Raw genomic sequence first — 26,878 nt, forward strand, 5'->3', positions numbered from 1 at the left:
GATGAAGCTCTTTGGGAAAGCTTGGCATGCCAAGTAACCAGACGGCAACATTCGCCAGTGGTAGTACTATTACCGCACAGTTGCCAACACCAACATAGAGGCATCCATTTATTCAACAGCAGGGGCCCAGTATGGCCTAAAGTAGAGCTACCTGGTGGAAATGAAACTGGGGGAAAAAACAAACTCGCTCCTGGGAGCATAATGAGGAAAAAATCTAGTTACAGAAAGCTTTTAAAATTAGCACAGGAGAATGCATCATGATGTAGAAAGGACAGTCTACCATACAAGTTCTGAAGAAGCAAAGGTCATTAATTAAAGAGCTGTTAACAGCATATTCAGGAGGCTGCAGCAGGAGAATTGCTTAAACCTGGGAGGTGGAAGTTGCAGTGAGCAGAGATTGTGCCACTGCACTCCAGCCTGGGTGACAGACTCTGTCTCCAAAAAAAAAAAAAGAGCTGTTAACAATAAATTAATGTTATTGATCTGATCTGATACTTATCACTCACAGAATACAATCGAACAGGAAGTTATTCCAATGGTTGCATTTTTATTTTTTAATATTGTAAATGGTATAAACTCCAGGATTCCCGCTTCCCAAGATGTGTTTTTATTTCTCACTGATTGTATCCTGAAGGAATCACAGGTCTTTGCAAGGTCAAGTCACCATCGCTGGTTACATATATCCTGGATATGTGCAGGTTCCCTGTGTCAAGGCCTTTTGAGCCACTTGTATTTACCTAACAATGACTTGGAGATGCAATTTAAAAAAGCAAAACAATGCACAAAACAATTGGGGAAAAGTCACAAGTAAAATAATTTTATGCAGACAGAAATGTTTTTAAAGCTGTTCACGATTTAGTAGAAAGAATCAGGAGCTTGCAACAATTACTTCTGTTGCTCATTTTCTGAGGCTTCATTCCAATGAGAGCTGCACACTGTCAGCTTGGTTTTGTGGCTGCTGATAGTCGTACTTTCTTGCTATTCACAAAAACAACAAGAAAAAGAAGAGATAAAATTAATAAAACTGCAAAATGATTACTACTTAATATCATTAAATTACAGTCAAGTCATGATTCTTAATAAAGAAATAGTTTTGTCTGTTTCAGAGATAGAGTCTCCCTCTGATGCCCAGGCTGTGGTGCAGTGGCACAAACACAGCTCACTGCAGCTTCAACCTATTGGGCTCAAGCAATCCTCCCACCTCAGCTTCCCAGGTAGCTGAGACCACAGACAGACACCACCACACCCTGCTAATTTTTTTTTTTTTGCAGAGATGGGGTCTCGCCATGTTGTCCAGGCTGGTCTTGAACTCCTGGCCTCAAGGGATCCTCTCGCCTCTGCCTCTTAAAGTGCTGGGATTACAGATACGAGCCACTGCACCCGGCTAAGTAATTAGTCTAGAATTAAAACAATTTTGTTTCTTTGGAAAAGATGTATTACACTTCATGATCCTCTAATTTCTCAACACTGCTGATGCCCATTTTTATATGTTTATTATTATTCATGTATCAGGATTATTCAGAGCTTTAAAACATAAACATTAAGCTATTAAAACTTCAAAATTATATTAATTTTTGAGACAGTGTCTCACTCTGTCACCAAGGATGGAGTGCAGTGGCACAATCATGGCTCACTGCTGCTTTGACCTCCCAGGCTCAAACAATCCTGCCACCTCAGCCTCCCAAGTAGCTGAGACTACTGGCTAACGTCACCACGCCCAGCTAATTTTTTGTATTTTTAGTAGAGACAGGGTTTCACCATGTTGCCCAGACTGGTCTTGAACTCCTGGGCTCAAACGATCATTCTGCCTTGGCCTCCCAAAGTGCTGGGATTACAGGTGTGAGCCATCATGCCTGATCTAAGCTATTAAAATTAATGTTTTGTAATTTCTTCCTTTATTACCTGTCACTTCCATCTTAAAGTTAATAATAATGCTTTTGTCCACACCATAAGGAATTTGACTATATTTTAACTTATAAATCTAACAGGCTTATTGTTGATTAAACATATAATGTCTTCAATATAAACTAGAAGAAAAAATAGATATGCAATTCTGTCTTCTTTTTGTACTTCTAAGAAATGTTTATTGAAGAAAAACTGTCTTAACCTGAAACTAGAGAAAATACAGGGCTAAAAATCTTTGTGTCATCCACTGCTTAGCTTTAAAACTTTCAATTTCTTCTGAGTTCTTGTTTTTTTGAGATGGAGTCTCACTCTGTTGCCCAGGCTGGAGCGCAGTGCACAATCTGGGCTCACTGCAAGCTCTGCCTCCTGGGTTCACGCCATTCTCCTGCCTCAGCCTCCCGAGTAGCTGGGACTACAGGTGCCCGCCACCCTGCCCTGTTCATTTTTTGTATTTTTAGTACAGATGAGTTTTCACTGTGTTAGCCAGGATGGTCTTGATCTCCTGACCTCGTGATCCACCCGCCTTGGCCTCCCAAAGTGCTGAGATTACAGGGGTGAGCCACCGCGCCTGGCCACTCTCTTCTAAGTTTTTCACTAGCCAATAAGGAGATATTATTTGTTTATGCTACTCAGGGTAGATTCAGATTTTTGTAGCCCAAAGCGTACAACTTCAGGAGTCTTCTATTTAAAAAAAGAATTCTGTTGCCTGTTTCTTCTGGAAGCACCAGATTCTGTCAGGACAAGATACATCACGAGCACTAAGGACCCTTTATGCTGGGATTCATTAAATGTGCAAATCCACACATGTGCTCACTGCTTATAAGCATAATGGCTCCCAAAGATGTCCACATCTTGTCCCATAATCTGTGCCTATGTTACCTCACAGGACAAAAGGGACTCTGAAGATGTGATTAAGGTAGGGACCTTGGCATGGGGAGATGACTCTGGATTATCTGCCCAATATAATCAGATGGGCCCTTAAAATTACAGTTTTTTTCCTGCCTAAGTTCTGAGAGAAGGAGATGTGGACATGAAATAGTCAGAAAGATGCAATGCTTTGCAGATGGAGGAAGGGACTGTGACCCAAGGAGTGTGGATGGTTCTGAGAAGCTGGAGGAGGCAAAGACAGGGATTTTCCTTAGAGGCTCTAGAATAACAGAACCATGCAGGCACCCTGAAGTTAGCACAGTACAGCTGCTGTGGAGCTTCTAACCCACACAACTGTAAGACAACATGTTCGTGTGGTTTAAGCCACTACATTTGTGGTAATTCGTTACAGCAGCAATTAGCACAGAAAACTAATATACCTTGCAAACAGAAATTCGGATCAATTTTATTTTATATCATTCCCATCAAAAAAGAAATAAACTGTGGGTTTATAATGTATCTGCTGTGTTACTGAGCATATTACTGACAGTGGATAACTTGTTTTGCGTATGTGTCAATAAAAACTTAGTTCTTTACTTAGAATTTTTCATACAGAGCTCCTGGCTCTGTATTTTTTTTTTTTTTTTTTTTTTTTTTTTTTGTGAGATGAAGTTTCACTCTTGTCCCCCAGCCTGGAGTGTAATGGCGTGATCTCTGCTCACTGCAACCTCTGCCTCCTGGGTTCAAGCGATTCTCCTGCCTCAGCCTCCTGAGTAGTTGGGATTACAGGTGCCCACCACCACGTCCAGCTAATTTTTGTACTTTTAGTAAAGACGGGGTTTCACCACGTTGGCTAGCTGGTCTCGAACTCCTGACCTCAAGTGATCCGCCCGTCTCAGCCTCCCAAAGTGCTAGGATTACAGGCATGAGCCACCACGCCTGGTCCCAGGCTCTGTACTTTTTTTTTTTTTTTTTTTAGCAATACTTATGTTTCTTTAAAAGAATTTTTTTAATGTGGTAAAATATACATAACATAAACTTTACCGCTTTAACCATTTTTAAGTGTACAGTTCAGTGGTATTTCATGTACTCGCATTGCTGTGACCATCACCACCATCTATCCACAGAGCTCTTCTCATCATCCCCAACTGAACTCTGGACCCATTAAACTCCCTATTCCCCTCTTCTGCAGCCCCTGGCAACCACCATTCTACTTTGTATCTCTATGATTTGCCTCATGTAAGTGAAATAATCCAATATTTGTTCTGTTGTGACTGACTTATTTCACTTAGTATACCATCTTCGAGGTTCATCCACGTGTAGCATGTCAGAATGGACTTCCTTTTTTTCTTTTTTTGAGACGGAGTCTTGCTCTGTCGCCCAGGCTAGAGTCCAGTGGCGTGATCTCAGGTCACTGCAACCTCCGCCTCCTGGGTTCAAGCGATTCTCCTGCCTCAGCCTCCCAAGTAGCTGGGATTACAGGCACCCACCAATGCGCCCAGCTAATTTTTGTATTTTTGGTAGAGATGGGGTTTCGCCATCTTGGCCAGCCTGGTCTTGAACTCCTGACCTTGTGATTCACCTACCTCAGTCTCCCAAAGTGCTGAGATTGTAGGTGTGAGCCACCGCTCCCAGCCAGAATGTCCTTCCTTTTAAGGGCTGAATAACATTCTATTGTATGCACCACACTTTGTTTATTCATTCATCTGCTGAGGACATGTGGGTGATTTCCACCTTTTGACTATAGTGAATAATGCTGCTATGTTGAATTAAGTTATATGCCTTATTTTGAGCCAGTATCACATGCAAATGGCATAAAATACAAAAGGAACAAAGGATAAGTATCTGAAAAACATATTAAACATCTGAAAAAAGTACTAAGTTTTCATTACTTACGATTTCTAATAACATTTTGCTAAATGAACTCAATTCCAGAAAATCTATTTTAAACATGCATATGTGTATCTTTCAGCACAGAATACACTTACAAATGGAATACATTTCCAGTTGTTGTCTCAAACGAATCTTGCTTATTGTGTCATAAAAGTTGGGCTCTGACAAAGTTTCCTCTGTAGGTGGCACGCTGAATATCCTCATAATTCTCCTTTTGTTCCTAAACACAAAATCCATGCAGTTTTGTATTAATGTCTATAGAGTTGTAATATGCTTATAATCCTGGTCATCAGCAGCTGTGGCAAAAGGACTTAAATGACAACAAGCCCATTTTACTTTCTATTTTGTCTTTGAGAGCTGCTTCCTTGGCTCAAAGTATTATTTCTTTCATTAAAAAGTATGAGGCTGTGAGAAAAGTAAGTAGCTGAACACATCCAATTAACACAACAAAGTGAAGTTCCTCCATTGTGATTCTCCTCAATCCCCAAAAGCCAAATATCCTATGAGAAAATCACAAACAAGAAAACAGCTGATTTTTCCTTCCTTTCCCGTCATCCAGATAAAGCTAAATGACTGAGCTGGAGAATAAATTGAATGTGAGCAGACCTTAATTTTAGAAAGTAATGAATAAACATATTTCTTAAATACAATAGCATGGCCTTAGTGGAGACATCTTTTTAAAATTAAGAACAGCGTGCCTCCGCTTTTAAAAGAAACATGGGGAGGCGGTGGTGGCTTAGAGGAAAATGGTCACCTGCCAGGTCATCAGTGATGGTCAGGGAGCCTCCTCTCACCACCCCTAGAGTTCATGAGCCAACAGGCCAGCTGCTCCAGGAGGGTTCAGCTGAGATCTGGGTGCAAGTGGGGGCTCTGAATGATTCCTCAGGCCAAACTTAAATTATTTCTGGATTACTAATTACCTTGAACTCTCGAATGCCTTTTTACCTTGGGAGAGGATACCTGTAAAGTATGTGTCTGCAGAAGTATCCCAATGTAACACTGCTCTTCCTCTTTTTAAAGCATCCCCGCACCTCCCCCTTTTTACTGTACTTCTGGGAAAGGAGCCAGGGAATGTGGAAAAGCAGTTAAATTAAGCTACAACATCTGGAATTAAGGCAGGAAATATTCATTGAAGATTTACACTATACGGCACACCAGGGACCCAAAGGTAAAAGACAATAAAGACATGTTGTAGAAAGGACAAACAAGTAATCAGATAAGACTAACGCTGTTTAATAAGTGCTATCATACAGTCATGCACAAAAAAACAAGGAAAAGCTTATACTGGTTGAAGGGAGATTTGCTGAATACATAGGAGTCAGTGTTTCTGCATTCAGGGACTTAAGCCAAAACAATGTGCTCAATGAAGGGTGACAATGAACCCAGGCTGGATGATAAAATTGGGCTATATTAGAAATTACAGAATTGAGAGTTTAGTGCAGCTGGCCTGGGGGCTAAGAGTGGTACTTAACTCTCTATTTCTTAAAGCAATGGGTTTTTTTTGTTTTTGTGATGGAGTCTTACTTTGTTGCCCAGGCTGGAGTGCAGTGGCACGATCTTGGCTCACTGCATCCTCCTCCCAGGTTCAAGTGATGCTCCTGCCTCGGCCTCCTGAGTAGCTGGCATTACAGGATCGCGCCATCACGCCCAGCTAATTTTTGTATTTTTAGTAGAGACGGGGTTTCACCATGTTGGCCAGGCTGGTCTTGAACTCCTGATCTCAGGAGATCCACCTGCCTCAGCCTCCCAAAGTGCTGGGATTACCGGTGTGAGTCACCATGTCTGGTCAGCAATGGGGTTTTCAGAGCCAAACCTTGGCCACCAATGCTTGAGACCAGAGTGGACAGTGTCTGTCAGCACTAGAACAAAAATTATAATGAAATTTATTTTATTTATTTATTTTTTGAGATGGAGTCTCGCTCTGTCACCAGGCTGGAGTGCAGTGGTGCGATCTCGGCTCACGGCAACCTCCAACTCCCTGGTTCGTGATTCTCCTGCCTCAGCCTCCCAAGTAGCTGGGATTACAGGCACGTGCCACCACGTCCAACTACTTTTTGTATTTTTAGTAGAGACAGGGTTTCACCATGTTGTTCAGGATTGTCTCAATTTCCTGACCTCGTGATCCACCCATCTTGGCCTCCCAAAGTGCTGGGATTACAAGTGTGAGCCACTGCACCCAGCCTGATGCAATTACTTTTACGTATTCATTTCATATTTCTTAAACTTGCAAAACTTGTAAATGCACAGTTTTTATCTACCCTGAGAAACAAAAATTTACCTTTTGGCATACATGAAGAGACCGAAGCTAACAAGGATAACTATCAAGTAAACATTGGTGGCTTCATTCCAGGCTTCGTGAACAGTATAATCAATAGAACCATCGTCACCCATCACTCCATAACCCCCAGCCATGGGGCTGTAAGAGAGAAAAGAAAGTAGGGTTTCTTTTAATTAATGATGGTAGCACTGTCTGGAGAAGGGCTGGCAAACATATGGCCTACTGGCCAAATCCAGTCCACTGCCTGTTTGTGTGTGGCCCGTGAGCCAAGAATGGGATTTACATTTCTAAGTGGCACATTTTAAATGGTGCAGTTGGCCCTCTCTATCTGACAGTTCTGCATCTGCATAATCAACCGTGAAAGGAAAATATTTGCAAAAACAATACAAATTTAAAAAAATACATTATACCAACTATTAACATAGCATTTACATTGTACTAGGTATTATAAGTGCTTAGAGATGATTTAAAGTACACAGAGGATGTGCTTAGGTTATATGCAAATACTATGCCATTTTATATCGGGACTTGGGCATCTATGGATTTTGATATCTGAGGGGGTCCTGGCACCAATCTCCCGAATACCAAGGACTGCACCTATACAATATTGATTTTGTTTCAAAGTCCACAAAACCTAAAATATTTACAATCTGGCCCCTTAAGAAACTTGGGATAAAAAATAATATTACTAAAAGGACTGAGCTTGAAATGTTATTGCAGCTTCCAAATTGTAACACCCAGAGGAAAGTAACAGAATACTTTAAAACAGAGACTTCGCTGGTGCCTGTAATCCCAGCACTCTGGGAGGCCGAGGTGGGCGATCACCTGAGGTCAGGAGTTCAAGACCAGCCTGGCTAACATGGTGAAACCCTGTTTCTACTAAAAATACAAAAAATTAGCTGGGCATGATGGCAGGTGCCTGTATTTCCAGTTACCCGGGAGGATGAGGCAGAAGAATCGCTTGAACCTGGGAAGCGGAGGTTGCAGTGAGCCAAGGTCAGGCCACTGCACTGCAGCCTGGGTGACAGAGTGGGACTCTATTCAAAAAAACAAAAACAAAAAACACAGAGACTCAACACCTGGCTGTGCTGCTACAAAAGTGTTGCACAGCAGCCTAGCAAGGATGTGACAGCCAGAACACGGCTCTCTCACCCCCCATGCCTCCCATACTGGGAAAGGTTTGGAGCTTTATCTAGCTTTGGCCTGCTGGACAAATTTGGTTGAAAGAAGCTATGGGATGAAAAGATACATTTTGCTATTGACACAGCTGTGACATCTACCCTAGGAAATGCATTCTTTGGACATTCCCACAGAAAGTTAGAGTGGTCACAGCAAGTGCATCAAACAGCAAGTAAAAGTAATGACTTCTTCTTTGTGTTAGAGAAGTTCACTGAATTTTTCCTTAAAGAGAAAGTTCCTCCCTTGTGTTGGGACATAAAAGGTAAGGCTAAGTAAAATGACCTAATACGTAAAGAAAATCCAGAAGTGTTGTTTTAGACACTCTATATACAGGAGAAAAATGGACAAATATAGGTGATAGCTGCACTGTAGTTTCTGAGAATCAGTCATTTTCTAATACCAAGAAAAAGAGTCTAAAAAGTTTTCGGTGACTTTTTCTACGCTGCCTACAATAATGAAGGCATTGCAAAAATTCTTCCACTAAAATGTCTTGCAGGAGTCCATGCTGTAAGCCTCCGAAGTGTTCATTAGTGTAGATTTGGCCAGCTAGTTAATATATATGTACTGAGGGCAGAGTTCTTTCTTCTAGCTTGCCTCTATATAAGAAGAATGCAGTTTCATTAAGAACAGAGAGGTCTGTTCCTAAGCTACGTGGCATGTTTTTGCCTTTCTGACAACTTGTCTTTGTCAGAAGTTTGGGGACATACTGTACTCCTTTAGAATAAAGTGAGTATCATGAACAGCCATTTAACTTCAACTCTTCAGACTGAAGGCAGGAGTGATTTCACTAAAATAACTATGGGTGTCTGCTGAATATAAAGATTGGTCTCGTGAAAATTAGCCAGGAACAATAAAAACAGAACTTAAATTGTAAACATTTGTAGATGCACTATCTAAATATTATTTAAACACTAGACTATACCCAATTCCTAGATACTGAAGACTGGCTGTGGATTTTTTTTTGAGTGAGAGGTACAGAGGTATTTGGCATATTGACAGTTTGAATTCTTATTCCTCAAAACTAAATTCCAGAGTTCCTCTGAATGTAACTTTATGGTTTATAGTAAGTAATCAGCCTACTTCAGACATGGAAACTTTTGGAAGCCCAGACACTATAACTGTCTGTATAATTTATGGAATCTCAAACTTCGTTGGTGCCAAAGTGTAAAATAGCAACCACCACCACCGTGTTTGGCAAAAAAAAGATGACTTTATGTGTCTTGATTTGAGATGCTGCAGAAGCCCCAGGACAATTATGCAGCAGGGAGGCAGCTTTCGGGATTGAGAGTTATTAACAAATTAGGCAAGAAACGGGGAGCCATACAGCACTGGCCACTAAAACATTTCATCAGTGTCATTTATCTGACAAATTACAAAATGTTTCCTATTTTCTAATGACAAAATGGATCAGAATCAGGTTAATTTCTTGCTTTAATTTTTCGCAAGATGTTGTTAATGTGCCACATGGAATGTATATACATGTACCACAGTAAATGGTATATTCCTACTTAAAGCGCTACTTCCTCCTGCCCCAAATATGCAGGTCTTTAATTACACTTAGGAAAAAATTTCTAATTACTGCTGACACAGAACGGTAAAATTAAACGTGAATTATACAACCTATATTATACAACATGATTGGTATGTCATGAGGTCACTCTTCTGTGCTTCCAGGGACATGCACTTGAGTTATTTTTAGGAGTGTAGTTGTGAAAGATTTGCAGAGGGGAGGCCTTTCCCTCCCAGTCCTCAATCATGATCAATGGCATGACTTTGTAAGGCTGCCAGGAGTAAGGAGTGCTCTGGTCCTGAGTCACAGTACAGACCCACAGCCCACATGCAGCCTGAACTATGACCCCGTCCCCTCCTTCTCGGCATGCCACAGTGTAACCAAGTGTACACACATACACCTGTTGCGTGCTTACTGCGTACCACCACAGCCTTCCTCTGGAATCTAAAGCAAGATACCTTTTTTCACATTTTCCTGTAATGTAATGCTTGAACTATTTCAGTAAGGAGAGGCTAGGATGGGCTGAATTAAGTTCCAAGTGAACATGTGTATCTAAAGTTGCCAATATATGACAACTAGGAGTTGGTTTTAGGTTGCCAAACTTTCAGGATGAGAACTACGTTTTCTTTCCTTTCTTTTCTTTTTTTTTTTTTTTAAAAACAGGGTCTCGCTCTGCCACCCAGGCTGGAGGGCAGTGGTGCGACCTCGGCTCACTGCAGCCTCCACCTCCCGGAATAGAGGGATTCTCCTGCCTCAGCCTCCCAAGTAGTTGGGAATACAGGCAAGTGCCACCATGCCTGGGTAATTTTTTTTTTGTTTTTTAAAGTCGGGGGAGTGGGGGGTCCTCTCACTATACTACCCAGGCTGGTTTCAAAACTCCTGAGCTCAGGCAATCTGCCCGCCTCAGCCTCCCAAAGGGCTGGATTACAGGCGTGAGCCACCATGCCCAGCCGAGAACTACTTTTTCTAGGGACTAGGTCACTGTATCATAGGCTTTAAAATCTGTGTCGTGATTTTGGGTTCCTCATGCCACGTCTAGGTGGTTCTAAAACTGACCACCGCTTGTCATCGTACATTCATGTTACCATTTTTGTCTCTCACTTAGAACTTTGTTATTTTGATACAAATTCACATTGGAACCACTTAGTTCCTAGAGTCCCTTACAACAAAATCCTCTGCATCAATAAATGGGATTTCTTTCTCTCATCCCTCTGAAACACTAAAGGCTTGGCATCCTGAAGCAGAAGAGTACATACAAGCTCACAGGCCTGCACCCAACATCGAGGAAAGCAATTCACAGGTGCTGGGCAGTCCACAGAGTCACTGAATCATCCCAACAACCCTGCTGGGCGGCACTAAAGCTCCATTTCACAGGAAAAGAAGCTGGGGTGGCGGCGGTGGTTATATAACTTGCCCAAAGCCACACGGGCCAGGGCGTGGAGGCGCGGGGCTGTTACACACACGACTCCCAAACCTGAACTCTTCCAGCCTTGGCCCCGATCCTGCGAGACCTGCTCCTTCCGGAAGAAAGTCAAGTGGAGCAGGGAGAAAATGTAATCCTCTCCCAGGAAGCGGCCCGGGTCCCGGGGCGGCCAGGCTCTAGGGACGTTTCCGCCGCCCGCAGGCTGCGCGTGATTCAGCCTCAACCCTCCCGCTGAGCCCCCGCCGCCCTGGCAGATGGGCCGCCGCGACTGGGCCGTGTGCGCTTCCGGAAGCGGGCGACTGGCTGCTCCACGCGACGCCGAGGAGCTCCGCGCCTGGACCGGGCAGGTGGTCGGAGCTTCGGGGACCGCACGGGACCTGGGGCGGGCGGGCGGCGACCCCCCCTTACTCTCGCGTCCGGGGCGGGGCGGGCGGCGCGGGGCGGGGCCGGGTGACGCGGCCCCGCCGGGGACTGGGAGGCGCGGGGACGCGGGGCCACTCACGCTGCCAGCTCCGGAGGCGGCACGCGGCCAGCGCTGCTCCGCTCCGGGGCTCTTTCCCCCGGAGTCGGGGCCGGGCGCGCGGGAACCGGTTACCGAGCGGACCTGGACGCCCTCTGCCTTCGTCATTTCCTGCCGGCCGATCGGTTTCCGGATGAAACGAGGAGCCAGGTCTTTTTTTTTTTTTTTTTTTTTTTTTTTCCCCCCTCCCTTTCCCCTTTTCAGTTTTTTGAGCCGGAGAGACGCAGCTGCGGTCCCCGTGCCGCCCCCGGGCGCGTGAGTGGAGCCGGGCTCCTTTCCCCTCCCCCGCCGCGACCCCCGCCCGGGCTGCGCGCACCGCCCCCCGCAAGCCCCCTGCCCGGACTCCCGGGCTCCCGCGGGTGGGGGCCGGGCTGGCGGGCGCCGGCGGGGCTAGAGGCGGCGGCGGGTTGCGTCCCACGCGCCTGCTGGCCCACGTGGACCTGGCCGTCGCTTGCCGTGCGGCGCCTTTGCGAAAACTCGACGGAAGTGTCAGGGACCCGGGATTACCTGCGAATGCCGGGCGCCTCCTGCCCCGCTGTGCGCGCGTGGGGCGGGACTCGGAGGGGGAGGGGTCGTGTATGTTGTCCCACCTGGCGCGATGAAGCTGGGCAGCGCAGAGGATTTCTTTTTTGGTCTTGAGGGCATAGAGTCCCTTTTCCTATTCACGTGTACTCTTAAGAAAGCGGCTGTTCTCCAAACTGGCTTTCTATTCTCCCCGTCCTAAATGGTGCGTGGCTGACACCGTAGTGTTTTCAAAACTGGATTTGGCCAGGATGCTATAGCGTTGTCAGTGTAAGTGCCTTTTGGCTATTTTTATTTAATTGTGTGGTGACTTGACAGAAGTGTTTCCCAGCTTGACATAGGTAATGAATTTGCATAGGATTTCAGCATCAGTATGGAAGTGATCAGATGTCAGTGGTTGGTGCCACCTTGCAAATAAATGGCCACTGGTCCACGTAGTTCGTCTTTATACATTTTGAGCAAGTTCTCTAGGACCAGCTGACTGGTAATTATAAGTCACAGGAAACCCTGCAGAGATGAGAGCTAACATTGAACACTTAACAAGTTTTCTATTCTTTGTTTCATCTGTTACAATTAAACTCACTTTTGTCTAGGATAAGACCATTAGTTTACGCAAAAACATACTAGCTTAATTTACGGTATTTATATGTATTTATATATAGTGTATATATAATCATATATATATAGTTGTATAACATTTAGTTTGACTCTAAAGTTGGAAAATGAGGAAAATAACAGGTGATGTTGAGTACTGATTGTTTGCGTGGCCTGTGCCAAATGGTGTGCATGCTTTATGTCACTTAATCTCAAAAGATTTGAATACATGAGTTTGATTTCAGTGTGTCCACGTGTGAAACGTGTACATTATTGTTATTGTTTTGTTTTTTTGAGACAGGGTTTTGCTTTTGTTGTCCAGGCTGGAGTTCAATGGCACTATCTTGACTCACTGTGACCTCCGCCTCCCGGGTTCAAGCGATTCTCCTGCCTTAGCCTCCCAGGTAGCTGGGATTACAGGCGCCCGCCACCACGCCCAGCTAAGTTTTGTATTTTTAGTAAAGACGGGGTTTCACCATGTTGGCTAGGCTGGTCTCGAACTCCAGACCTCAGGTGATCCGCCTGCCTTGGCCTCCCAAAATGCTGGGATTACAGGCGTGAGCCACAGCCACCGCTCCCAGCAAACGTGTACATTAAATACTTGTTTCTGCTTTTGTAAAATAAGAGTGTTGGCAATATAAAATGTTACCCATAGAGTAAATTAATGTGTTGTTTCAAGTTGGAATATGGGTTTAAAAATTCATAAAAGCACAATTAGTCCCTTTATTTAGGTGCTGAATAGTTTCCAAAGCCCTGTGTCTCTTATTTATCAAAGTCTCCATTATATAACATTGTTGCCCAGTGAACAGGCGACATTGGAAAAAGGTAAATATTGAGAAAGCCCTAATGGTCCTTTGTTAAATGGCCCCCTCTTTCCATATTTAATTTCTAAGTGACATTCCTAATTAAGGGTAAACAAACATAATGAAACAAGACTAATTTTCTAATACCAAACTAAAAAAAAAACAAAAAACAGTGGACTGGCTATTTGTTGATGAGTCTAGCGCAGTTTTACTGGGCATTTGAATGTTAAGGATGTTATTTACATTGTAGGTAGTTGTGAAAGATTTGTGTGTCTAAGTTTTTGGTTTGCCTTTAAATGTCTTGAACATATGCTTAGTATTGAGTCCAGTACTTTGTGCATTAATAGTAAGTTTTTGATTGGATTTAATTGAATAGTTTTGGCTTCCTTAATTTTAGTTTGAAGATAGAATTTAATGATTTGTGTAGGCATAACAGTTCCAATTAACAATGATTCTGAGATGAGCGTAGGGTTTAACTTAACAGTTCACATTTTCTTGGGAGTTGAAAGGACTGTGTGTCTTCTTTGTAATTAAAAAGCATATGGAACTTAGCTATCAGAAGATTCTGGTGGTCCGTCTTTGGGAAGAGGAAGAGATTAAGAATGCTTTGCTAGTCAGTATTTACAAAAGGGTTTCTTTACTTAAAGTCATTTTCTTTGGGGAGGGGAGGAGTTGAGAGTTGTCATCAATGGAAGGATCTTAGAATGAAAAAGATGTACATGTTTTCTTTTGGAGTGAATTTGTGACTGGAGATGGGGTTTCATCGTGTTAGCCAGGATTGTCTCGATCTCCTGACCTCATGATCCGCCCGCCTCAGCCTCCCAAAGTGCTGGGATTACAGGTGTGAGCCACTGTGCCCGGCCTATGTGCTTTTTAAAGATGGCACTGATTTAGAATACAGTATATTACAGTACATGAAAAAATTTTGGAATTTCTGTATGGTTGTCACTGTTGGAAAGCCATAGTGAGTGTAGTAACAGCATTGGCTCCTGTTCATAAGGCGTTTAAATGATGTGTTTCCTATGACAGGAAGACAAGCCTTTCTCATTCCTTCAAAATTTGGCTCTCAGATGGAGTGCCCTTTAAGCTCCCTGAATGCAGGGACTTCTTCTGTTTCACTCATTGTCTTTTCCCTGGGGCCTAGAACAGAACCTGGCAAACAGTGCTACGTAAACCTTTGTAGAATGAGCACATTCCACTTTCCACTAGTGAAGATCCCACCTGCCTTTAGGTGCAGGGCCACTCCAGCCTCACTTTCTCTGCAATCTGCAGCCCACAATGACTCTTTGAACATTTACTGTGTATACCACACTCTGTGACAGTTAATCTTTTATAGCTTTATATTGATACATGAGTGTTTCATGTATTTTGTTTCCTCACCCAAAATATAAGCTCTTCAATCTATAATATATTACATCTATAATATATAATATATATTACATATAATATAATATTACATCTATTTTATATAATATATATTACATCTATTATATATTATATATGTAATAATATTATATAGAATAGATGTAATATATATATAGAGAGAGTAGGTTTATATTTACCTATTAAATGAATGTTACTGTGGGGAAACATCAAAGATATTCAAAATGGTAGGTAATATTTTAGTTAGGCAAACCTAGTGTACACATGTGAAACAGTACTAGAATTCGGAGCTAAATAAGAGTTAATGCTTATGTTGTGCTTAAAATGTGAACCTCACAACAATCCTTTGAAGTAGGTACAATTATTTCCTCATTTTTCAGAGGAAGAAATGGAGACACAGCAAAGTAATTAAGTTTCTTGCTCAAGATCGTACCGGAAATCATAAGGAGGCAGTCTGGCTCCAGAGGCAGTGTGGTTTCTCTGGGGATATTTACTTTATACTTCGAAGGGAGATCTAAGCACTACTTTTGCAGCTGTAAGAGATGCTCTTTTAAAAATTTCAAAGTAGCGTAAGAGATTGCAGTGTCTCTAAACTGCAGAAGGAATGCTGGATTTTCTATAGAGAGGACATTGATAATGGAATGGTTAAGGGGACATTATATATTGAAATGACTAAAGATGGGGGAGAGAAACTGAAGTTTGAATCTCAAAGCTGAGGATTATAATTCTTTATAGATGCTGAATTCTAGAACAGTGATTCACCAGGACATAGGACAATGACTGCTTGTTACTAATTTAGTATCAAAAAACTTATGCCAAATAAAATAATACTGAATGACACTGGATATCTTACTGCATTTCTTTTTTTAAACGCTTACCAGATTTGATGCCCTAGCGGTAGTAATTTACCTTAATGTGGGTATTACTAAAGGTTTCCTATACACTTCTGTCCATTTGCTTTGTCTTTTTGTGAAAAAAAAAATTTTTTTTTTTTTGAGACAGGTTCTCACTCTGTCGCCCAGGTTAGAGTGCAGTAGTGTGATCTCACTGCAGCCTCTGCCTCAAGCAATCCTCCCACCTCAGCCTCCAGAGTAGCTGGGGCTACAAGCACGCACCACTGTGCTCAACTAATTTTTAAATTTTGTGTAGAGATGAGGTCTCACTATACTGCCCAAGCCAGTCTTGAACTCCTGGGCTCAAACAACCCTCCTCCTCAGCGTCCCAAAATGCTGGGTGCGTCAGTGAGCCATTGTGCCTGGCCTTTTTGTATAATTTATTTTTTTTTAGACAGGATCTGGCTTTGTCGCCCAGGCTGGAGTGCAGCAGCACCATCTCGCCTCACTGCAGCCTCCGCCTCCCGGGTTCAAGTGATTCTCCTGCCTCAGCCTTCTGAGTAGTTGTGATTATAGGCACTTGCCACCACACCAGCTAATTTTTGTATTTTTAATAGAAGACAGGGTTTCACCATGTTGGCCAGGCTGGTCTCAAACTCCTGACCTCAGGTGATCCACCCACCTTGGCCTCCTAAAGTGCTGGGATTACAGGTGTGAGCCACCATGCCCAGCTTTTTTGTAGAATCTTGATCCACTTTTTCAGGTTGTATTGAGCAATAGAGAACACTGTTGGGGTCAGGAGGTCTCTTCAAACCAAGTAATACTGTGGTGGGAAAAAATGTAAAATTGCATGGTTGATTTGGTGACACACCTGGAATAAAGTCAGTTTGAAGCTGTTTAGAATTAGATGAGGGCCTACAAATATCAGCAAGATTAAGAACAGTGGTATTTCTCTGAAAGCGTCAGTATGTCTCCCTTTTGTTGGGAGCTGACAGTATGATTTTGGGGGGCATTGGGCATCAACGGTCACTGAATCTAAATGGCTCCACAGATAGGGGAGTATATACATCACCATACCAGCTGTCCAAGAATCAGGAGGAAGTACCCTTGAATGAAGCATGGGCTGCAAGCCTGGTTAGCAGCCAGGGAGGACACACATACACGTTGCAGGTACAGTATTCTGTATTACACAGATTGTTTCCACTGGGAAGGCTGTTATGTCATTTATCTTGAGGGTAGCTTCAGAATTTGAGTCAGTGATGAAATGACGTGCTGCTTTCGTTATGCTCCCGTAAGAAGAACATTACATATTTTGGGATGGCCTGCGTAAAAGAAACTTGTGATAATGAATATTGACCTACACCTTGTGTTCTGTTTAAGTATCTGAGGAAGTAATTTGGAAAACTTGAATTAAAATAATCTATATTGAAGTTTTTATCCAATTTGCACGTTAGCCCTAATCTTCATTTCAGGCTCTTCCCTGAATGGAAAACTTTTAGGGAAAGAGAGACTGATACACTGATTAATTTATTTTTAGCCTACAAAGCTAGGATAATTTAATGAAATCTCTACTAGTGCCATGTTATGAATTTTAGGGTTGGAGAGCTAGATTCTGGACATGATCTATTCTTTAACTAGGAATGTACAGCAGAATGACCCAGGGTTTATCCTGAAAGTAACACTTAACCCTTGAGATGCAGATTTGGTAGAGCTGCTGCCACAGGCCCTGGACATCAGTATTAAACCATCCTTAAGTGATTCTGGTGCCTCTTCTCCCGTAAGAAAAACCAGTCCTGTATTTTATATTTAAGAAGACCTGGGCAAACAAATGACTTGCCTAGATTTGGTTCAGTGGCACGAAGATTTAATCACCAGATAATACAGTTTCAGAATCCTATGGCTGGAAGAAGTTTACCAAGTCATCAATTCAGTAGTTCATCTTACAGTGGATTATAAACCATGCTTGTCAATTATTTGCAGTACTTTTATTGTATACCCTGTGATGCCCTTTTAAGTTTTTTTGAAAATATTATATACTTAAAACTGAAGTAAAACATTAAAATTTCTTATTAGAATTATTTTTCAGTCTTAGCTGAAATATAATATTGTATGAAAATTTGCACTGCATTATTAGTTTTTTTTTTTTTAATCTAGTTGATTTTCAACTTTTCTTTTTTAAAGGCATCTCCTTGGAAACAATGCCATCTTTGAATGTGAGAGATAAACCTAGTTTCAGCATATCTGCAGCAGAGACCAGTGCATCAGGCTTATTCCCACAGGAAGCCGCCTAAAGCCTGTGGCGCGGCAACCATTTCCAGGACTAAATAATAATGTGTCAGATGCCTGTGAGTGGACTGCCTGGCCAAATGACTCATGAAGATATTCACGGAAGAATAGTCAAAAAACAAAGAAAAGGCACATTATAGAAGCACCTTCAATTCCATCGAGGATTTTTGAGCAGCTAAAGAAGAAAGTTCTGAAAATATGAGTGACAGTTCTCCAGCATGTTTTTTTAGTTGTTTCTTACATTATCTTTGTTAACCCATCCGCTTTTGTGTATAATATTTGAGTTATTTTCCACTACTGCAATGGCTAATAATTTACTTAGGCTCAGAGTTTTACTCTGTATGGACAGAAACACAGGAGGTACCAACAGTGGGAGAACAAATAGGAACAGTTCACTGGGATGTTGGTCCCCAGAAATTGGCTTTTATTGAATAATTCCTAAAGGGTGTGGTGTGCTGAATTGCTTTTTATGGTGATGTGCTGCTGCTTGTTCATACCCATATGACTTTAATTTCACCTTCCTTTATCTACTCCCAGCCTCGGTATATGCCTACTTTTTTTTGAATAATTTTTGGCACTAAAGATCTGATTACCATATTTTTTCAATTTAAAAATTATATCTTCACAAATAGACCTTTGGTATAGTTGCATTTTACCCTAGGTTATTTTCTAGGATCAAGAATAGAACAATTTCTGTTCTTTCCAGCATTATTCTTTACTAATCATATGTTCTTATTCAGTGTTTTGTTGTTCTCATATTCTAGGTGAAAATGAAGGGTAATCTCTATGTTCTATTTTCAGTTTTCTGGGAGATCAGAAAAACATGGGTAATAGAAATGTATGGAAAATTTACAAGGTCTCTTAACCATTGTGTTAAACTTGCATTAAGCTTCTTTTTTAACAATATTGATGTCAGTGTTACCTCTTCTTTCCTTTTTATTTATTTATTTATAGACAGAGTCTCATTCTGTCTCCCAGACTGGTTGGAGTGTGATGATGCAATCATGGCTTACTGCAACCTCTGCCTCCCAGGTACAAGTAATTCTCATGCCTTGGGCTCACGAGTAGCTGGGATATTTAGTAGAGACCAGGCTTCACCATATTGGCTAGGTTGGTCTTGAACTCCCAACCTGAGGTGATCCACCCACTTCAGCCTCCCAAAGTGTTGGGATTAAGGCATGAGCCACCATGCCCGGCCCCTTTTGTTGTTTTGAGGGGCAGGCAGTAAGAAGCAGGGATTTCTTCAAATGCTAGTAAGCACAAAGAGAGAGAGGAAGAAGTTTTTGTAATTAACAAATGAACAGGGCCAGGCATGGTGGCGTGAGACGCCAAGGTGGGCGGATCACAAGGTCAGGAGTTCGAGACCAGCCTGAGCAACATGGTGAAACCCTGCCTCTACTAGAAATACAAAAATTAGCCAGGCATGGTGGTACACGCCTGTAATCCCAGCTAGTCAGGAGGCTGAGGCAGGAGAATCGCTTGAACCTGGGAGGTGGAGGTTGTAGTGAGCTGAGATCACGCCACTGCACTCCAGCTGGGCGACAGAGCGAGACTCTGTCTCAAAAAAAAAAAAAAAAAAAGTCGATCATTAAGGCCATTAATGTGCATGGACAGTTTTTTTGAGATGGAGTCTTACCCTGTTGCCCAGGCTGGAGTGTGATTACTCAGTCTCGGTAAATATAAACCTGCTCTGCAACCTCCACCTCCTGGGGTCAAGCGATTCTCGTGCTTCAGCCTCCCAAGTAGCTGGGATCACAGGCATGCGCCACCACGCCCAGCTAATTTTTGTATTTTTAGTAGAGATGGGGTTTTACCATGTTGGCCAGGCTGGTCTTGAACTCCTGGCCTCAAGTGATGCGCCTGCCTCACCCTCCCAAAGTGCTGGGATTATAGGTGTGAGCCACTGCAGCTGGCCTAATAGACACATTTTTAGTAAGTAGTTTGTTGATTAGAATGAACAGCACTTGCCATGTCGTTGTTTTTAGCTATTATGGCTAAGTCAACCTCATCAACATTTTTTTCTTCTGTAAATTGAGGACAATTTTTACTTTTATGAATGAAGTCTTACCCAGCAGGGAGAAGTATAAACAAAGAAACGTATTTTTAATTTAATGAAGCAAAATTCCATACGTCATTTTAAAAATAGTGTTTCTTTCCCTGATAGGCCTCTTCTGCATCATTCTTTTAGCTTCCTTTTGCCCTGTTTATCACTTGGTCCCACTTTTATATTTTTCCTCTTCAGTCCAGAATTTCTTGTTTAGTTTCTTGTATTTTGCCTACTCCCTCCCTTCTCCATGATTCAGCCTAGTCTTTCCGCCCTCTCTGGATTTGGGTGTGCCTCCTTCCTGTGGGCCACCTCATCTTTTGCTGCTGTTAGCCCTCCTGCCTGCTCACCTGCCGCTTCACCCTCGCCTGTGGTCCACTCGCATACCACTCAGCCCGGTCAGTCCTGCTCCGTTCTCCACTGCTTCGGTCTCCCATGTATTTTTATCTAGCTCTGGTCCCTTCTCGTCTCCACATTTATTTTGTTTTCTTTCTGTGCTTGTTAGTCCTTGTGCACTTGGTCCTTGAGCTCTTTTTCTATTAATAGGTATTACTAGATGGATTTGTTGTCTGCCTTTACATAGAACACACATCCTTAATGTGCATTTCCTGGGTAGCCGGGATGAATCAATTTTTATTAACTTTCCTTCCAACATTGAGCTTCCTGTGTTTTCTGCTTCTAAGAATTAGATTAGTATTCTAGAAGACTAATACAACTTTAAAGACAGTCAAGATAGTCATACTCTACCATTTCAGCCCTTTATTCTAGAGTTTGTGACATTTCTCACTCCCTTAAAAGATTAAAGAACACCCAAAGCAAGTTTGGGGTGGAGGTGGGGAAGGGCAGGAAGAGAAAGGTAAGTGCTATAAAAGGACTCATTGTTAATTTCTAGAAATTGGACTGAAATCTGAAAGCAGAAGCCTTAACATTTTTTAGATAGAAGATCCCTGAAAAGAATAAAAAGTATCCATACTTCTGTTAACTAGTTTTAGTATTGAGTCATTTGTAGTTTACATTCTCCTTTAAGTTTTAAGACCTTCAGTGTTTAACGAAGCAGAGACTGACCAGGCACAGTGGCTCACACCTGTAATCCCAGCACTTTGGGAGGCCGAGGTGGGCGGATCACAAGGTCAGGAGATTGAAACCATCCTGGCCAACATGGTGAAACCCCGTCTCTACTAAAAATACAAAAAAAAATTAGCTGGGCCTATGGCGGGCACCTGTAGTGCCAGCTACTGGGGAGACTGAGGCAGGCGAATCGCTTGAACCCGGGAGGTGGAGGTTGCAGTGAGCTGAGATCACACCATTGCACTCCAGCCTGGGTGACAACGAGACTCAAAAAATAAAAAATAAAATAAATAGAGACTTAATCTTGTAAATACTCATTTTATTTTTGAGAGGCTCGATGTCTCCTTAAATATTAACCTGTGGCATTTTGTAATTATACTGTAATAGTGTCAGAATGCCATTAACAACCAACCCTTTTTGTTTCTTGTGTGGGAAAGCTTATAAATTATGTGGTCTTGCCCCTCTGGACCCTGTAGTTGTAGCATAGTGAAAATGGAGCTTTTGGTAAAACTTTGTATTATGCTGTTGACTCACATTGTCTCATATTTTTCTTTTATACTTCTGTATTCTATGAATATGGTGCTGTCCTGTCATTGAATTATTATAATGTATGTGAACTGCTGGAGGTAGACTGATGTGAGTACAGTTCTTCAACTTAAAAACCCTTATATATCACATTTGTGGTGTTTAAGATATAAGAACAGCCCTACAAAGAGGGGATGATTGTATTGAATATTCTTTCTGCTGAGCCTGCCTTAATTGTGAGGGTGGTGGTTTGGGTATCTTGGAGCTAAAAGAATGGCTAAGAGTCCACTAATGGTCCTGTAGTGTTTACCATCCCTGAGCAGTTAGTAAAGAATGGTCGCAAAGCCACAGTGAGGCTACTAACAAGGAACTTACGTAGATATGCCAGGTCCGGCCTGTGTTCTGGAACTATAGAGATGAATAAGGTATGGTCCTTTCTCTCTGGAGGGTCACAATTGAATAGGGAATATTAATACATGAATGATTGCAGTACAGTGTGGCAAATGCTAAAATATATGCATGTAGCAGCTATTACAGGAGAACTGATTAATAGGGAGAGTCTGGCCAGGCTCGGTGGCTCACGCCTGTAATCCCAGCACTTTGGGAGGCCTAGGTGGGCAGATCACTTGAGGTCAGGAGTTTGAGACCAGCCTGCCCAACATGGTATAAACCCTGTCTCTACTAAAAATACAAAGAAAATTAGCCAGGCGTGGTGGCGGGTATCTGTAATCCCAGCTACTGGGGAGGCTGAGGCAGGAGAATTCCTTGAACCCGGGAGGCGGAGGTTGCAGTGAGCTGAGATCATGCCACTGCACTTCAGCCTGGGCGACAGAATAAGACTGTCTCAAATACAAAACGAAAAAAACTAACCATATTACTTTATAGTCTGTCCCCTCAGACTATAGTTTTTTAACTAAAAAAAAAACCCCTTTTTTTTAGTTAAAAGAAGTTTATTTAGCCTGATCAGTTTACCAGATGTCTTTTTCAGTGACTTTTGTCTCTTCCATAAATCCATTCTCAAAATTTGCAACAGTTGAGCGTATTTGACCAAAATGTGCCACAGGCTTCTGAAGCCTATTCAAGAAGAAGCATGTCAGCATTATTGGAGTAGGTCTTCGCGATGACTGCTTTTGGGAAGATTGGAGTAAAATTTATGGATACAGAAGTTTTGGAGTATGTTAGGAAATTACTAAGTCTTTTTATAGTTGTAATCCCAACACTGGGTTATATATATTTAATACCAACCTGAGTATATTTCCTGAATAATATCTTTTTTGGAGACTTGGACAAAGTTAACTTTTTTGCTTTTTTAAAAGGTGCTGCTTAAACTAACTTCCTTTAACAGAACCAGACTAAACAATCTGCATTTCTAATGTAGAAAAAATATGGCACAGTGATTTGATATTTTGTTTATGGTTTATTATCTTCCTAAGTTATCGGTTCTTTGAAATATGGGTCTCTGGCCTGTATACCATCTGATAAATTAGGTTGGGTAAATTTTTCACCTGAAAAAATTCATTCTTCTGACCCAGGTTGTATGGCTTGGAAAAAAAAAAATCACATATTCATTGCATGATTAAACTTGTCCATTAGATTGTGATTTTGCACGTTATAAGGATTATAACTGGGGTAATTTTAAAATGTTGGTATTTGGATAGAACTACCAGCCCAGGATTTTGATAAAAATCAAAATATATATTGTATCTAAAGTTTCTTTTTAAAAAGTTATTATTTCACTTATAATCAAAAGGTTTAAATAAGTTTAGTGTATATTTTATGATTATTATTATTTTGTATCTATTCAGAGATAGGAAAACTGCATTCCCATAGAAAGGGAGACATGGTGCATTAATATTCCAAAGCTTAGTTTAAGCTGGTGATGATTAGAAAAGTGGCTTTCATTTGTGTTCTCTAGAAGGTTCTCAGTAGTCCTGTGGGCATGTGAACAACAGCATGTATAATCTCCATAATGAATGTCTTGTTAGCAGAAATGTCTGAGGCATTGCTGAGATGCAGAATGAGCTGAGGTACTGATTTTGTCTTTCATGGCTCCCTATTATGTTTTTTGAGAAACTGAGCTTTTCCTGACAGTGTTTAGTTTTTCTTGGATATTAATGCTATTAATAGTAACAGTTTCCATTATGGAGCCTTAGTAGGTTCTTGACATACCTTAACCCATTGCTATTACTTATGTAATTTTCTAATAAAACTTGATGTGATAAAATATATTTTCTGTAATATACTCATAGAATATATGGTTATAAGTAAATAAATAGATGTTGGGGGAGTCCTCCAGATTGGTTGTATTACATTTTTTTTTATTCTTTTAATTTTAAAATTTCTTATTTATTACATTTTAAAAAATGAGGAAATGGGCCAGGTGAGGTAGCTCACACATGTAATTCCAGTGCTTTCAGAGGCCAAGGCAGGAGGATCACTTGAGCCTTGGAGTTCGAGAGTAGCCTAGTTAACATAGCAAGACTCCATCTCTTCAAAAAAAATGTAGCTGGGTATGGTGGCATGTGCCTGTAGTCCCATCTGCTTGGGAAGGTGAAGTGGAAGGATTGCTTGAGCCAAAGAGTTTGTGGTTATGGTGAGGTATGATCACGCCACTGCACTCCAGCCTGTGTGACAGGGGTAAGATCCTGTCTCAAAATAATAATAATAATAATAATAGGCCGGGCTCAGTGGCTCACACCTGTAATCCCAGCACTTTGGGAGGCCAAGGGCGGGGGATCACCTGAGATCAGGAGTTTGAGACCAGCCTGACCGACATGGAGAAACCCCGTCTCTACTAAAAATACAAAAATTAGTCGGGCATGGTGGTGCATGCCTGTAATCCCAGCTACTCAGGAGGCTGAGGCAGGAGAATCACTTGAACCTGGGAGGCAGAGGTCACGGTGAGCCAAGCTCGCGGTGAGCCGAGATCGCACCACCACACTCCAGCCTGGGTGACGAGCGAAACTCCATCTCAACAAAAATTAACAAAAAATAAATAAAGGGGACTTTGAGGGAGGATATGATGGAATTGCCCAAGATTGTGCAGAAAGTAAATGATTAAACCAGGGTTTTAATCTAAGTCTGATTAAATCCTGTGCTTTCAACCAGTTTTCTGTACTGCCTTTTCAAATATTTCCCCTTGAAAAAGTAAAATTTGGCTGTTTTTTAAATGCATATTTTTTTCTTTTTGTGTTTTTGTTTTTGTTTTTGTTTTTGAGACGGAGTCTCGCTCTGTCACCCAGGCTGGAGTGCAGTGGCACAGTCTCTGCTCACTGCAACCTCCGCCTCCTGGGTTCACGCCATTTCCCTGCCTCAACGCCATTCTCCTGCCTCAGCCTCCCAAGTAGCTGGGACTAAAGGCGCCCGCCACCACACGCGGCTAATTTTTTGTATTTTTAGTAGAGACAGGGTTTCGCCGTGTTAGCCAGGATGGTCTCGATCTCCTGACATCATGATCCACTCGCCTCGGCCTCACAAAGTGCTGGGATTACAGGCATGAGCCTCTGTGCCCTGCCATATAAATGCACATTCTTTTGAGCTAAGGAGTACTCTATCAACCTTGTGGTATACTCCTGTTTTTTTTCCCAAAATAACATATCTTTGTTCCCGGTTGTAGAAGTAATGAGGTTCATTGTAAAGAGTAATCAGTGCTTAGTGGTAATAGAAAATCAGGTAATACAGAAAGCTATAAAGAAGAGAGTGGTGAAAATGACTAGTAATTCTACCACCCAGAGGTTAACATTTTGATGTATGGTCTCGCTGACTTTTTGGTGTATAAACACATACACATAATGTTTTAAAAATACAAATAGATTTATAACAGGCATGTTGTTTATAATTCTAATTTCATTTATTATATTTTGGCCATTATTCTATGTCATTATACATTTATATCTTCATTTAAATTTTTTTCCTCCTTTTTTTTTTTTGAGATGGAGTTTCGCTCTTGTTGCCCAAGCTGGAGTGCAATGGCATGATCTCGGCTCACCGCAACCTCCACCTCCTGGGTTCAAGCGATTCTCCTGTTTTAGCTCCTGAGTAGCTAGGATTACAGGTATGCGCCACAATGCCTGGCTAATTTTGTATTTTTAGTAGAGATGGGGTTTCTCCATGTTGGTCAGGCTGGCCTTGAACTCCCGACCTCAGGTGATCCGCCTGCCTCGGCCTCCCAAAGTGCTGGGATTACAGGTCTGAGCCACTGGGCACCCGGCGTTTTCCCCATTTTTAAAAATAAACTGTTTTTAAGAAAAGTTTTAAATTTACAGAAAAGTTGCAAAGATTAATAGAGAGAGCTCCTGTATACTGCACATCTAGTTTCTTTTTTCTTTTGTTTTTTTGAAGTGGAATCTTGCTCTGTCCCTCAGGCTGGAGTGCCATGGCACGATCTTGGCTCACCGCAACCTTAGCCTCCCCAGTAACTGAGATTACAGGCACGCCCCAGCACACCCGGCTAGTTTTTATATTTTTAGTAGCCACGGGGTTTCACCATGTTGGTCAGCCTGGTCTCGCACTCCCGACCTCGTGATCCACCAGCCTCTGCCTCCCAAAGTGCTGGGATTACAGGCGTAAGCCACCACTCCCGGCCCACCTTTTTTTTTTTTTTTTTTTTTTTTTTTTTTTTTTTTTTGTGAGACAGGCTCTTGCTCTGTCACTTAGACTGGAGTGCAATGGTAGGAACTCAGCTAACTGCAGCCTCGATTCTCAGGCTCAACCAGTCCTTCCACCTCAGCTTCCCAAGTAGCTGGTACTACAGGCGGACACCACCATGCATGGCAAGTTTTTCTATTTTTTTGTAAAGGCGTGGTCCTGCTATGTTGCTCAGTCAGTTCTCAAACTCTGGGACTTACGTGATCCACCCACCGTGACCCCCCAAAGTGCTGAGACTCCAGGTGGAAGCCAGTGTGCCTGTTGTCAGTTTCTCCTATTGTTAAGATTTTACATTCATGTCATACATATGCTAAAATTAATGAACCAATATCAATACATTATTATTATCAAAATGTTATACTTTATTCAGATTTCAGTCATTGACTGTGACAGTTTCTGAGGCTTCTTTTTTTTTAATGACCTTGACAGTTTTCAGTCAGATATTTTGTAGAATGTTGCTCAGTTGAGATTCGTTTGTTGTTTTTCTCATGGTTATGCTGGGGTTAGGAGTTTCAGGGAGGGAGAGGCAGCAGGCCGTTTTCATCACATCATTTCAGAGATATATACAGTCAACATGACTCATCAGTGTTGATGTTGA

At 42.0% G+C, this 26,878-nt stretch overlaps 2 protein-coding genes across 10 annotated transcripts in view; one reads left to right on the top strand and one right to left on the bottom strand.

Annotated features, from left to right (window-relative positions):
* Window positions 1–510: 510 nt before the first annotated feature.
* Window positions 511–12,135, bottom strand: SMIM19 (small integral membrane protein 19). Its single transcript, XM_050800457.1, has 4 exons — window positions 12,083–12,135; window positions 6,944–7,081; window positions 4,761–4,885; window positions 511–978 (listed from the first exon to the last, which is right to left on the bottom strand). Exons 2-4 carry the CDS (start codon window positions 7,075–7,077, stop codon window positions 914–916), a joined length of 324 nt encoding a protein of 107 aa, XP_050656414.1. The 5' UTR covers window positions 7,078–7,081; window positions 12,083–12,135; the 3' UTR covers window positions 511–913.
* SLC20A2 (solute carrier family 20 member 2) overlaps window positions 11,037–26,878 on the top strand; it is a 126,981-nt gene continuing 111,139 nt past the window's right edge. Inside the window, exons 1-3 of one of the 9 annotated variants that reach the window (XM_050800402.1) lie at window positions 12,287–12,367; window positions 16,762–16,880; window positions 17,892–19,028. The gene's annotated coding sequence lies outside the window, so the exon portion shown is untranslated. Of the gene's footprint in view, window positions 11,403–11,551; window positions 11,831–12,269; window positions 12,368–16,761; window positions 19,029–26,878 lie in introns of those variants that run through there. The other 8 variants (XM_050800400.1, XM_050800398.1, XM_050800395.1 and 5 more) reach the window with 8 other exon arrangements.

This window comes from Macaca thibetana, chromosome 8 (assembly GCF_024542745.1).
Source record: "Macaca thibetana thibetana isolate TM-01 chromosome 8, ASM2454274v1, whole genome shotgun sequence".
NCBI lineage: Eukaryota > Metazoa > Chordata > Mammalia > Primates > Cercopithecidae > Macaca > Macaca thibetana.

Coding starts and splice junctions, on each gene's coding strand:
- SMIM19 (XM_050800457.1), bottom strand. CDS start 7,077: ATGGCTGGGGGTTATGGAGTGATGGGTGACGATGGTTCTATTGATTAT. Junction 4,886..6,943: donor CTCTTCATGTATGCCAAAAG/GTAAATTTTTGT, acceptor TTTTGTGTTTAG/GAACAAAAGGAGAATTATGA. Junction 979..4,760: donor ACTGGAAATGTATTCCATTT/GTAAGTGTATTC, acceptor TTTTGTGAATAG/CAAGAAAGTACGACTATCAG.